General features: G+C 42.6%; 1 protein-coding gene across 2 annotated transcripts in view; it reads right to left on the bottom strand.

Moving 5' to 3' along the window:
- Positions 1-12,404, bottom strand: part of PHACTR3 (phosphatase and actin regulator 3) — a 114,104-nt gene that overhangs the window by 3,987 nt on the left and 97,713 nt on the right. For both annotated transcript variants that reach the window (XM_056354865.1, XM_056354866.1), the window contains exons 9-11: positions 5,342-5,397; positions 1,444-1,505; positions 446-586 (exon numbers count right to left, since the gene is read on the bottom strand). In XM_056354865.1, coding sequence (XP_056210840.1) covers positions 446-586; positions 1,444-1,505; positions 5,342-5,397 — 259 coding nt within the window. The remainder of the gene's footprint in view (positions 1-445; positions 587-1,443; positions 1,506-5,341; positions 5,398-12,404) is intronic.

Here is a 12,404-nt window from a genome sequence, read left to right as displayed (position 1 = left end):
TTATATTCATGAAAATGTGGGATCAAACGACTCCTTGAGTATTTATAGGAAACAGGAAAGGAAATATTTGCATGTTTAGAAACATAATGGAGGATATTTGCATGTTTGAGGCAAAACTTCAAGTCTGAGGATAAATGTTAATAGTGTATCGGCTATTGTAATTGGAGATGTTTGAGTTCTAGCCCTAAACCATTATGAAAGATCGTATCCACCTTTTTGTTTTGGGGTTTTTTTTTTTTCTTTCTCCCCAGTTGATAAGCTGGGTAGAAGCCTTTTTATTTTTATAAATAGTATTTTTTATGACAGTATGCATTGGTCAGTGTGGTTTCCGCATAAAAAATAATGGTAACATTTACAGAGATTAAATGTCTTTGCAGAATCTGACATACCATTATAGACAATGCAAGTAGAAAGCAGTAATATGTCATTCTAATTATGTCAGTACCTTATCTGCTGCTGATAGTCTTGTCCACGGTTTATCTGCTCGCCTGTCATAGTCCTGTGCTTTTGCCACTTCCACATAATCACTAAATCGAATCAGGATTTTTCTGTCTCTTAGTTCATCAACTGTAGGTCTCTGGTTAAGCTGCATTAAATAGATTTGTAAAATAAAACCAGTGTTAATAACAAGCATATTGGTGAAACGTGCAACATTTTCTGTTTCCCATCTTAGCTTAGTGTGCACTTATGCATATGGGAAAAAAATCCTTGGAAATGCCAAGGAAATACTCAGTCCTTCAGAGGGTTGTTAGGAGAGTGTTAGTGGTTTAAATGGAGTTCTGGGCTGCAGCACAATGGCTTTATAATGGACAAAAGAGGAAAATATTTTAACCTGGATATTGATAAAATGTGTTTAAGTAAAGGAGTTAAGAATTTATGATCATCTGTGTATAATAGCGTATTCTGTAGGGGTTCTTTGCTACAGTCAGTGGCAGATTGTGTAAGTTTTTCAGGACTGGACCAATTGTAAGAATTTCAGTTTGGCTTTAACAAGTCATCAGCATATTTGGCTTAGAATTCCAGTAGGGATTCCTAGGAACAGAACAACAAGATCTAGTTCTGCTTCTGAGAGTACCTTAAATGCAAAGAGAAATTTATTGTGGGAGCACACCTGCTGCTCCGCAGGGAGTCAGCTCTGCTACTGATTGCTACAAAGAATGAAGTCATCCTTTTCTAGCAAGATAGTTGCAAAATAGGCAGTGTGCAAGCAAATACCCATTTTCTGATTTAAAGTTTATATGTAAATATTCCACTAAGTCTCATGTAGCCGAGATAAGGTAGATGTTTTTGTAATTCATATTCCTAGATACCACTATCTCAGGCACTGCTGAGGAGGATGTATATTAAGGGAGGTTTTGTGCAATAATGACCCTGTGACTGGTTGATATTATGTGAGCTTTGCTAAATTTCTAAAACCTAATAGAAGTTATTGCAAGATTTTACCTTTCTTGTCAGTCTCTGTTTGATTTCCCTTCTTTCTTCCTGTTCTGTTTGATCATTTCGTTCTGTGGAGAATATAAAAAAGAAGATGACTTCCCTCATGAGGAGGATTGGTATTTTCCAAAGTTCCAGGCAATAAAAATGAGCACAGAAAAATCAGTAGCTGATTCTTAGTTGTATGTTTTGTCAGTTCAGTACATCTCTCTTGCGCTCTGTTAGAACGTACAGTTACCTCTCTGTAAGGATAATGTACCAGTGCCAACGTCAGCTTTTCCTGTGCTCTAAACTCCAGCTCCAGGGGGGTTTAACAAAACAACAGCAGCCACACCAGCTCTCCAATTGTATAAAATGTAGAAGGAAAATCAAAATATTCCTTAGTTTGTCATCATTTTTTATGCTTCATATTGCTGGAAGCATTCATGGCTGTTAGATGCTGAAAAGATTTACTGTATGTGCTCCAGGAAAAGTATGTTCTGTCCAGTATAGCCTTATTCTCAGGCTGTATCTTTAGCCGGTCACACTGCCACAGTAGTTATCTTTGACTTGCATGCCTTTTTTCTCTGCTATTCAGGATATGCCACTGACATTAGAACCTCTTTATTCTCTCAGGGTTTTCTTTTGTAGCGTTCCATTCTAACTTAAGCCAGCTTGCTTTTGTGTGTTGTGCCTATTAACATTCAAGCCGTGATAACTCCTACACACTGGCTCTAAAAATAGACTAGAGTGCTGTAACACTGTGTGAAATATATCCTCTGCCTTAGGAAACGAATTAATGGCATTTCTATTTCTAGTACTATCTGTTACTAAATTAAGGCACAAGCCTATGACCTGAACAAATCCCAAAGACTTAGAGAGAAATGTTTAACCATTCTGGGATTCTCTAGATACTACTGTGAAGTTTATTATGCCACTTGCATTGGGTATTTCCAGTGTTAAAGCATACATGTGATTTTTAATATGCCTGGAAAAAACACTAGCACTGCATGTGAGTGTCTAAAATTATGTTTTTAGCAATGAGGAATTATTCTCCCTTATTTATATGCTCATTAGATTACACTGAAATACAATCGTAAGTATCTATTTAAAATAACATAGTAGTGCATAGCTACAACTGGCTATAGTAGAAATGTAAATCAAATCAAACTGAAATACTATAATGTGCTTTATTACAGTTCAGTGGCAAGGCACTCAGATTTAAAAGGGACTAAGACAGCTAAAATGAGTGCTCTGTCAGGGACCAACAGCTATTTAATTCTGGAATGTTTATAAAGAGAACAGGCTTTAAAAAGTAGAGTGTATTCTAAGATGTAGAGGTACCTGCAAGAAGTTACTAATATGCTTCATTTAGTTTTAATTCACCCCTTTTAGAGTAGATATTCCTATGTATTAAGAGGATTTTCGGTGGTGTAGTGCCTTTTTAAGATATGACACTGATAGGCAACGAGAGAGTTCCTAAAGAAAACCCACAAATACACATTCCTGATCAAAAATTGCTTTTGCAAATATACTAAACATGTAGAGTGACCCAATTCTGTGAGACAGTCACTCAGGCTTAGTGCTTATCCCCAGCTCCAAGAAATAAAAGAAATAGTTCTTTTAGAAAAAATAAAAAAGATTTGGTAGGAAATGCTAGCAAGAGCATTATAAAACTCAGGCATTATTAGAGAGGCAAACCAGAGAGGTTTTTCCCATCAACATCACCCTGCCTACACTTAGATCCATTCATTAGTGAGGGCTGGTTTTATAAATCTCGGTAGAGAGACACTCCCAATTATGAAGTGGTGTGTGTAGTGCTGTAACTCATTTTGCTGCTCTGTGAATGCAACGCAACTGTACAAACCCTTACAACCTGGAGGAGGTTGTAGTAATTTCACTGAAGGCGTGTATACTGCTACAGCTCTGCATGCCAGACCCAATCCAGGTGTTTTTAAAGTTCATAATGAGATTGTTGATATACCTGTTAATAGGTGACTTTACTAATTTACTAATTCGCTCATAACTGAGACTAGAGTCGGTGCATCTGTCTAGCCTTATAAGATTACAACTGACAGCCAAGTGATGACCTGAGCTCTTTACAAGGTACCTAGCTTTTTATATAATGGAAGAGGTAAATAAGATAGATGTGGTTCTGATCTCAGCTGACCCTGTGTAAAGCCTGAGCAACCTCCCATTTTCAAAGAATGTATCCTTTTTCTCATTTAGCTGTGCACTTGTGAGATACATCTAACTCTACTGTGTGTGGTGTATGCATTGGAACAGTACTGGAGTCAATGAATTTGCTCCATGCTGGGAGCTTTTTAAATGAAATACAAATCTAGACCAGTATGCTTAGCTGGCATTCAGGAAATATCTTTAATTCTACTTTATCTTCTTTCTGCTTTATCTGTCTCTAAGCTCATTATATGAATGTATTCAAACTTTTTTATTATTAAAGCTGGTCAGTTTAACCCAGATTAAGGATGTAACCAGCATGCTTCAAAAAGTAAACATAAAGGAACAGATCTTTTTTCAGTAGAGATCAGCTATTCCTTAGCCAGGAAAAAAACCAAAGAAACAGCTTTTCAGAGATCTTGGGTACTGACTTTTAAAAATCTGGCCCCACATATTGCAGAATCTTGGGTTACTGCTTTTTCTTGCCTCTTGTCATAGATAACAGGTGAAGTTACGCCAGGTTCATCCATTCACATTTGCAAAGAATGTATTGTTTTTTCATTTAGCTATGCATGCGTTAGATATATCTAATTTTACCATGTGCCCTGTATGCACTGGAACGGTACTGAAAACACTGATAAATGTAAGTTGACTGTGGAATTCCTTTGTGTTAAAACTGAAGTGAAATCTCCAGTAACTTCAATGGCAAGAGCATAAGGTTTTTTCAATGAACTACCAAGAAAGTTCTGAAACATTAATTTTTAGGTAACAAAAGGTAGATAGCCTTTTTCATAGCAAATTACAATTGTATTGATAATTAAATACGAATTAAATAGCACAGACAGCATTGTGTGTATGACAAACTTCTGTGGCTTTGTGGTTTATGTTTAATGAGAACTGTTGTTCACATTATTCTGGTTTTTGTCTTCAACACTAAATAGACCATGAAAATAACAGAAGTGATATACTTTTCATTCAAGCAGAGGGCCTGCTCCTCCTCCTCCTCCCTCCTTCCTCCTCCCTCCTCCCCGAGACCCACAATGGAGACAATTTCAAAGCCCTCTCTCATCTTCCCCTAACGTAGAGGATTCCCAGCACTTGTAAGGAAAGGGATTATATGTTCATCACTTGTTTGATCCCCAGGCCAGAACACCAATCTTTAGGAAAAGAGTTGCAAGTTTCAGCCTTATGTATTTGAGAGGTGCTGAGAAAGTTCCCCTGTGACAGCGTCTGTAACAGGCCTGGAACTGTCCCTCTAATAACTCTTAATATCTCAGAATGGTTTTTCTTTGACCTGTCTTTGGGGTGTTTTCTAACGATATGAATGTACTTGCTAGGAGAATCACACCTCTGCAAGGATGCTTTCTCCATTCCATTTTAGCCTTGGTGGTATTCAGTGTATGGTTTGCCATGACAGTCCCCATCTTGAAAAATGTCAGTCCAATTCTCATTGCACTGTGACACTACGATTGTATTCCCCTCCTAGACATCCATAACACTGTGATCCGAATGAAAATGATTTCAAAGCCTACATTTGAACAAGTCATTCTTTTCCGTACAAAATTGCATGCCTTTATCCAGTTGTAAATTCTGATTCCTGCAGCATTTGAAACTCAGGACGTGAAAAACTAAAGGTTTTAGATACAGAAAATAATTCCAGTGAATGAATTTGTCTTTTTAATATGTTCTAGAAATGCAATCACTGGTTTCAACAAGCACATATAAAATACTTCAGGAAAAAAATACTCACGTTTAAGGATATTTCTTCTTTCTAGCTCCTCAACAGCAGGTCTTTGGCTGAGTCGCCTGCGGAAAAACACCAAAATCACATTTTGTACCATGCCTGTTCTTTGCAAAGTCTGCAGTATTCTGAATTCTGGTTGGTGTTTTCCTTGGGGAGGGGACTACAAAATCCCTCTCCAGGACTCAGGAAGAAAACAAAAAATACAAGATTCCTGCCACCAGGTCACTTATATTATTTTTCCCAAATGTCAGCAATGCAGGTAGAAGTTCTTCCTCTAGTTTGCTCTGCTGTCAGTGAGACGCTTCCTCAGAACACGCATCCTTTTCACCATACTTTCAGTCAGTTGGAACCAGTGCTCTCCCAACAGTTAAATTCACTCTTGAGGGGATATTTAAGGTGGTTATCAAATGAGTTTCACAGTGATCTTCTGTAGTTATCACTGCCTCTGCTTTTTAATCTCACATAGCAGTGGGCTTCCTTTTCTCTAGTAACACCAGTGGTGCATCCTGACAAAATGCAGACTTGCCAGAAATAAAGCTTTCCTGTGGTTTCCCGACTACACGTCTAACAGACCAATCCAGCAGCTCTCCTGCCTGCTGAATAAAAATCGTGTGCTGCTCACAGCCTCATGCTGTCTGAACGGAGTGTCTTATGCAGTTTCACCTCCCCTTTCCAGTAGTGCTGCTTCAGGATTGAGTCTTCAAATCATATGATCAGTGCCGTAGCGATTTTATTCTGCATACTAAATGAGACTTCCCCACGAGACACTGCTAATATCTGCAGAGAATCTCAGGTAATTGAACCCCTCCCCTAGGCAGACACACACATGCTGCATTTGCTAGCTTTCAAGTAATAATCCAGCAAGCAGATCGGAAAGAGTTTATGATGCTTTCTGGCCTGCGTTCTGGCAACGTTACGGATTCTCATCGTCTCCTCTCCAGCAGATGTTGCCAAGCCAGAGATGAAGTTACAGAGACAAAGAAATACTCAGAGCAGGGATCACACTGCAAACCACTGCTGCAGTAGTTATCCCTCTACTGTGTACAGGAAATAAAGGAATTATTATAAAGTGATGCTATAACAAGATCTACATTTTATCAAATATACAAGAGGCGAAAAAATGAAGTAACTGTTGACAGACTGTAAAAGAACCAGTAAAAGTACTTGATTATAATTTCTCCTTGTTTTACAAACCTTAAGAAAGACCTTCAGAATCAACTCTGTGTTCTTATATTGTCAGACCAACAGCCCAAAATATGAATGCATGTCCTTATCCTTTTTGATTAATTTCCCTGAGATCGCTGGGAAAGCTCTCATCTCTGGCAACAGCAAGGCATCACAACTACTGTACCAGATTCACACCAACAAGCTTGCTTGGATGATGAGCTCTCGTGCTTAGAAACACCTCCAGCTTAACTTTCATTCTTCCTGCTCATATACTTTGTATAACCTAAGGTTTTTCTCCTGGTCTCTGGATTTCTATTTGGAGTAATGAGTCAGATATTCCAGCAGTGGAAGTTGCAACAATCTGAGCTGAAACAGGAATGATGCTGAAATGCCCTACTAAAGGCTTTAAATGTGTATTTTTAATTCATGTTACCCTTGGACTCCTCCCTCATTTCTCTGTATGTCTCAGAAATGATACAACTCTGGCTACATTTAGTTCGAAGGAGATTAATGTGTGTTTTATACTATAAATCGGGAAGAATGATTTACTCGGAGAGCTTATCTGCAAATGAAAGGTCCACCTGACCTGCTGCTTGCATGCCTCTCTCTCAAGCCATTCTTAATTACAGCTCTTCCATGCGAGATTGATAGATCCCCCAGAATCTGTACATTAGATTTCAGAGGCCCTTTTAAAGTGAGGGATTAAAAGCCTAACAGAAATTACTAAAGCAGTGTGAGAATGCATATGTATATGAATGCTCTGTATGTTTATATATAAATAGTTATAATATGTACAGTGGTTAATTATTTAAAACCCTCTTTCCCTTTTGGCTTCAATAGACGGTAGGTGCCCAGAGACAATGGCATTTCTATGCACACCCTCTGCTTTCCCCACAACAGAAGGAAAAGGTGCAGATACACACAGGCATATACACAGGAGAGGGTATTCCAATTCTTTTCCTGAGTTTTTCAGACACATGGGCCACACTTCCAAGCTTTTTGTCGTAGTCACGAAATGAGATGTGTAGTTTTCTTCAAAATAAAATTCTAACAGGATTTTGGAAAGCTGGGGATAGAGTGAAGACCCCAAATACCACGAGAGGCACGATGAACTAGTAAGAAGTGGCACCACTACTGAAATCATTGCTGCCAAGCTGTAGGGACATTTTGATTGTCATTTTTCCTGTTTGGGAGCAGCCTCTCTCTGCCCAGAATGCCCCTCGTTTCCCCTCGCCGCCGCCCGAGCTGTGCTGCATGGCAGCTGGGCTGCGGGGGCAGGGACAGCGAGGGGCTCCAGTGGCCTCCGCCGAGCTGCCGACTATAACGGGGGCAGCAGCCACAGGTGCGCCAGGGCCGGGGGGCTGTGGGTCCATGCTGGGCTGCGCTGGAGTGAATCGGGATGAGGCCATCTCTGCAGGATGGCCTCTCCTGCGCTGGGAGAGGAGCGTGCCTGCCCGCAGAGCCCGCTGTCCTGCCTGATCATCCATCACAGCAAAGCAGTAGCTGCTGCTGCAGGTGTTCACTGTGGAGCAGACATGTCCTGCCCGAGTTGCTCTGGGAGGACGGAGGGTGCTTCACCCCTCTGTGGGTTCGGGTGGCCCCAGCCACGCTTCATTTCCTCAGATGGGATGTGCAGCACCCCCTGCACCTCTGGCTCCCCTCAGAACTCCCCTGAGCCGGGCCCAGAGGGACGTAAGGACAAGTCCACTTCCGAGAGCCCCTGCCAGGTCGGTGGCTCAGCTGTGGAACTCTGTGTGCTCTTCTCAGCTACAAGTGCTCTATTTTTGGTATTTATTTCATATTTTTCTCTGAAGCTGTTAAAATATGAAATCCCACCTCTGAGAGGGCCAAAAGACACCCCCTACACATGAGCTCGCGTGGTCCCTCAGGCGGCGGCCATTTTGCCCCGCATGGCCTCGGGCGCTCTGCGCCTCAGGGACACCCGGCTGAGGAAATGGCAGCCGGCTCTCCTCGCTGCTGGGGAGTGCAGGCCAGGGAGCAGGGGCTGACAGGTTAAGGTTAAGAGAAGGAATGCTCATGTCTCCTATGTTCAAAGGAAACAAACTCCAGCTGAATAACCATTATCAGCAGACTGCACCCCCAAGTTGGTGTGGCATCCTGGAGGATGAAGCAGGCGCCTGCCATGATGGAGCTTTTGTGAAGGTTCAAACCTGAACCTTCTGCGGACTGCGGATGAGCTCTACAAGCTTTGCAGAGGGAGGATTTTGTATTACACAAGTGCAGGCCATTTTGAAGCAAAGTCAAGTCCTGACTCGTTTCCCCTCGGTTCACCAAAGTTCCTGCACCTGAGTGTGGGCGGTTGCAGGGCTCCACCCCGGGGCCAGCCCGCAGCCCGCTGGGGGCCATGTTGAAGTTTGAGGTGGGCAGGAAGCTCTAGCACTGCTACGATGTGGACTTGGACATGGACATGGATGTGGACTTGGACATGGACATGGATATGGACTTGGACATGGATGTGGACATGGACGTGGACTTGGACATGGCTGGGTGAGTCCTGTGCTTTCTGTTTCTATTTTTTTCACCTAGGGACTCAGAGCCCCCCATGGGACTCACCTCAGTGAGGTGACTAAGCTCCACTGGCGGCACTAAGGCAGTGCACCACTTCTGTCACAGTAATGGTTTTTCAGTTGATTTTAATTTAAATATCTGTTTCTTGCTTTTGGGAAAAGCATCCAGTTAATGCTGTTGTGTTCTTGGATGATATAAAAATCTAGGTTTGAGTATTTTTGTACTGCCTGCTGAGGCAGGGGTGCTCCCTCTGAGCACCTCTGCAGGGCCAGCTGGTTTTGGAAGGGTCTTGAAACTTTCTTGAAAACTCTTAAGTCACTTGCTGGCAAATCCTACCTCTATCCAGATCCCCCATGGTGTAAATTCATGGACTGTCATTGATACTGCTATGATACTATGCTATGGATGTTAGGAGTATCCACTCCAGGGACTTGCTTCCCCATTAGGTTAAACCAAGGGATGCCAAGAGCAGAAGTAAGCGGAGCTGAAGGGGCAGCGCCTCAGTGGAGGTGACTGTGCCTGCCTTGGGGAAACCGAGCAGAACTGGAGGCACCAATGTTGCTTCCCTGTAAGTAATGTTTGGATACACGTGTCAGTGATGCTCCAGATTTGGATAGGGACCAAAATCTGAACATTTTCTCGTAATGCTAAAGCAGTCACCATAAGGTGGGAGGGTGGCAGCACAACACTACATGGACAGCTTTTTCTTCAGTTCAGAAAAAATGACAATGTTTTTGTGTTGTTGTTCTGTGCAAAGTTAGCATACATCTTCAAGTACCAGGTATTCTTCAGCTGTTGGAAGTTTGGGGAGGGTCCTGGGTGTATTTTCAGATTGCATTTAGAATGTTTTCTCATAATTTTGGCTCGGACAGATGACTGGATAAATTTATACATTGCCATCTCTCAGAAGCAAAACTTTGCTTCCGCAGTGGTACTCCAGAGGGTGAGAGGAGCAGGCCATTACAGGTTAGCTCTGTCACATGTGGCTCGCCCCAAAAACACCCTGCAGGTACAGCCATGTGTGCTCTTGGTCTCAAAGTATCTCAGGTGCTGAGAGTCTGCACGTGGCCTCATACTTGTTTCCTCCATGCAATGAGTGCATGGAAATCCTGTGACGTTCATGAGTGCTCCATGCTGGCTCTGAGAGGGGCAGTAAATCTGTGTGTGTCTGGCTGTTTCCCTTGACTTACACGTGTGTGGTATAATTGTAGCAAAAAAATGTAGCTGCCCAGGGAGATAACAAGTCCTGCCCCTACCAGCCCAATGGGTGGGAAAGTCTCTGGTGTCTGGTCTGGTGGAGTGGGCAGCAGCCCTCTGCCATGAGCGTCCAGTCTGAGATCCTGCTAACTACCACATAGGACACATGCACAGGTGCAGACACTGGAGTCAGCTTCAAGGGGAAAACCACTAATTGCTTGTCTCCTCTGGAGCACGGTCACATGTTCATGAGCCAAACAGCTCTCACATGTGCCTGTGACTGCTGATCGATAGCTCAATATTTACTTCACACAGTCTGACTGTCTCCTTCACATTTATGGGAATTAATGTCTTGGGACTAGCATTACACCAAGGTTGATGGTGTTGGACTGTTACAGGTGACTGAATCCCCAGCAGTCCGAGGTTTTGCGTGTCGCTAGGATCCTAGGGTCTGCTATCAGATGGGCAATGCATCAATAAGTCCTATAAGCAGGAGATGCTGCCAAGTTCTCTGTCCTCGTAGTTAACCTTAGCAATGTCTCTTGTCTGCTGTGGGAACTGCATTTCAGCAAAGCCACAGCAACCTGTGGGCTTGCAGGTGTGGGCACAGAATAGCTGATGAGAGGGAAATGTGGAGGAGGTACAGGTCACCTGTGTGTGTATGGGGCTATGCTGACTTCCCACACCTCGGACGGTCCTTCCTTTCCAGCTTCCCTTACTAATCTGCGGTCTCACCTGCCTGGCAGACCCTAGCAAGCGTTCAGCAGAATCCAGTGCAAAAAAGGTCATGTTCTTGGTTTGTGAGGTTTCTTATCTGTCCTCAAAATGTGTTCCTTTGTTTCCCAAATATATTTTTTTATAGAGTCTGTTGCCCTGTATCTGTATGTATTGTTGTCATAAAACTGGATTTCTTTTGGATTTATAGCTGAAACCAAAAAGACATACTTTGAAATTCTGTTTCTGCTCTTACTTACTTAGATCCATGTGATTCTGATAATCTTCTGCGAAGGGAGGGGTAGAATGGGTAGTCTTGGACACGTGCATGTGCCTGTGGACTCTGGACTGACAAGTGAGCAATCAATCCAGCCTCCAGTAAGTGAGCTATAGCCAGCAGCAATTGCATTGATTGTCTCTTGTGACGGATAGTTTTGCAGATAGTTGGGAAGGTGGGGGGTGGGGAGGATCCCTCTCACAGGAGAGCTCCAGTCCAGGCAAAGGGAGGAGAAATGAGAGTGCCCTGTGCTTGCTCCTCATAAAGCAGCTTGTGTCTGCTGCCCCTCAGGAGGTGAAGGCTCTGCCTCTTAAATTGGCATCTCTATTACCAGAACATCATGTTCAATTCAACAAGAAGTTTATTTTCATCCTTCCTATAAGTAGCTGTGAAGAGGATGTGTGCCAGGGCTTTGAGTCACCCACGCACTGCACTGTGGCAGTGCAGTACTGCTCGCAATGTACAATTACGGGTAGTAGTAAATCCTCGGTAGGAGGGACTTGCCTTTTACAATATGTACAAAATTAGAAGGCAGGCATGGAGACACACACTTGTTTTTATCCCAAGGTAATTCTGGAGCATGTAAAAATTGGTTGCTGAGTGATGTGCCAGCGTTTCCCATAACAGGATGAGAGTACTTGCTGCTATTCTTTGATAGTAAGAGGCTAAAGAGCAGCATGAAAAGGGTGGGTTGGTATGATGCGTTCTGAAAGTTGCACGCAAAAACTTTATTGCGTTAAAATTGCCCAGTGTTTGTGTCTATGTTCCTTCATAAACTATTTTTTGCATCCAAATAAGAAACTGCCTTTAGGTGTCCAGTAAAAGATGCTAGATAAATGCAGAGGCAGTATATGTTGCCTTAATTACATATCTTATTCATTTGTTTGGCCTTTAGTTCTGTCTGGATTTTCAAGGCTGAAAATCAGGAAGAGTTCAGTCAATTATGCTGTCACTTATCTCCCAGGCAATTACAGTTGTCCATCATTATAATTTCTGTGATATAAGCTTTGCAATGAGGAGTTCAGATTTCAGTTGGAATAAAAACTACACACTTGCCCAGTGTGACCCTTGTACCATAACCCACTGTCCCTGAACGACCTACATCCTTGTGACAGGTTTGCTGTTGCATAGTGTTACTTGATGATAAGCACTGTGTGGGCTGAAATACACCAACAGAGCCAGGAT

Source organism: Falco biarmicus, chromosome 10 (assembly GCF_023638135.1).
Source record: "Falco biarmicus isolate bFalBia1 chromosome 10, bFalBia1.pri, whole genome shotgun sequence".
In the NCBI taxonomy this organism is placed as follows: Eukaryota; Metazoa; Chordata; class Aves; order Falconiformes; family Falconidae; genus Falco; species Falco biarmicus.
The sequence above is the reverse complement of the archived record's forward strand: the minus strand, read 5'-3'. Positions and strand labels throughout refer to the sequence as shown.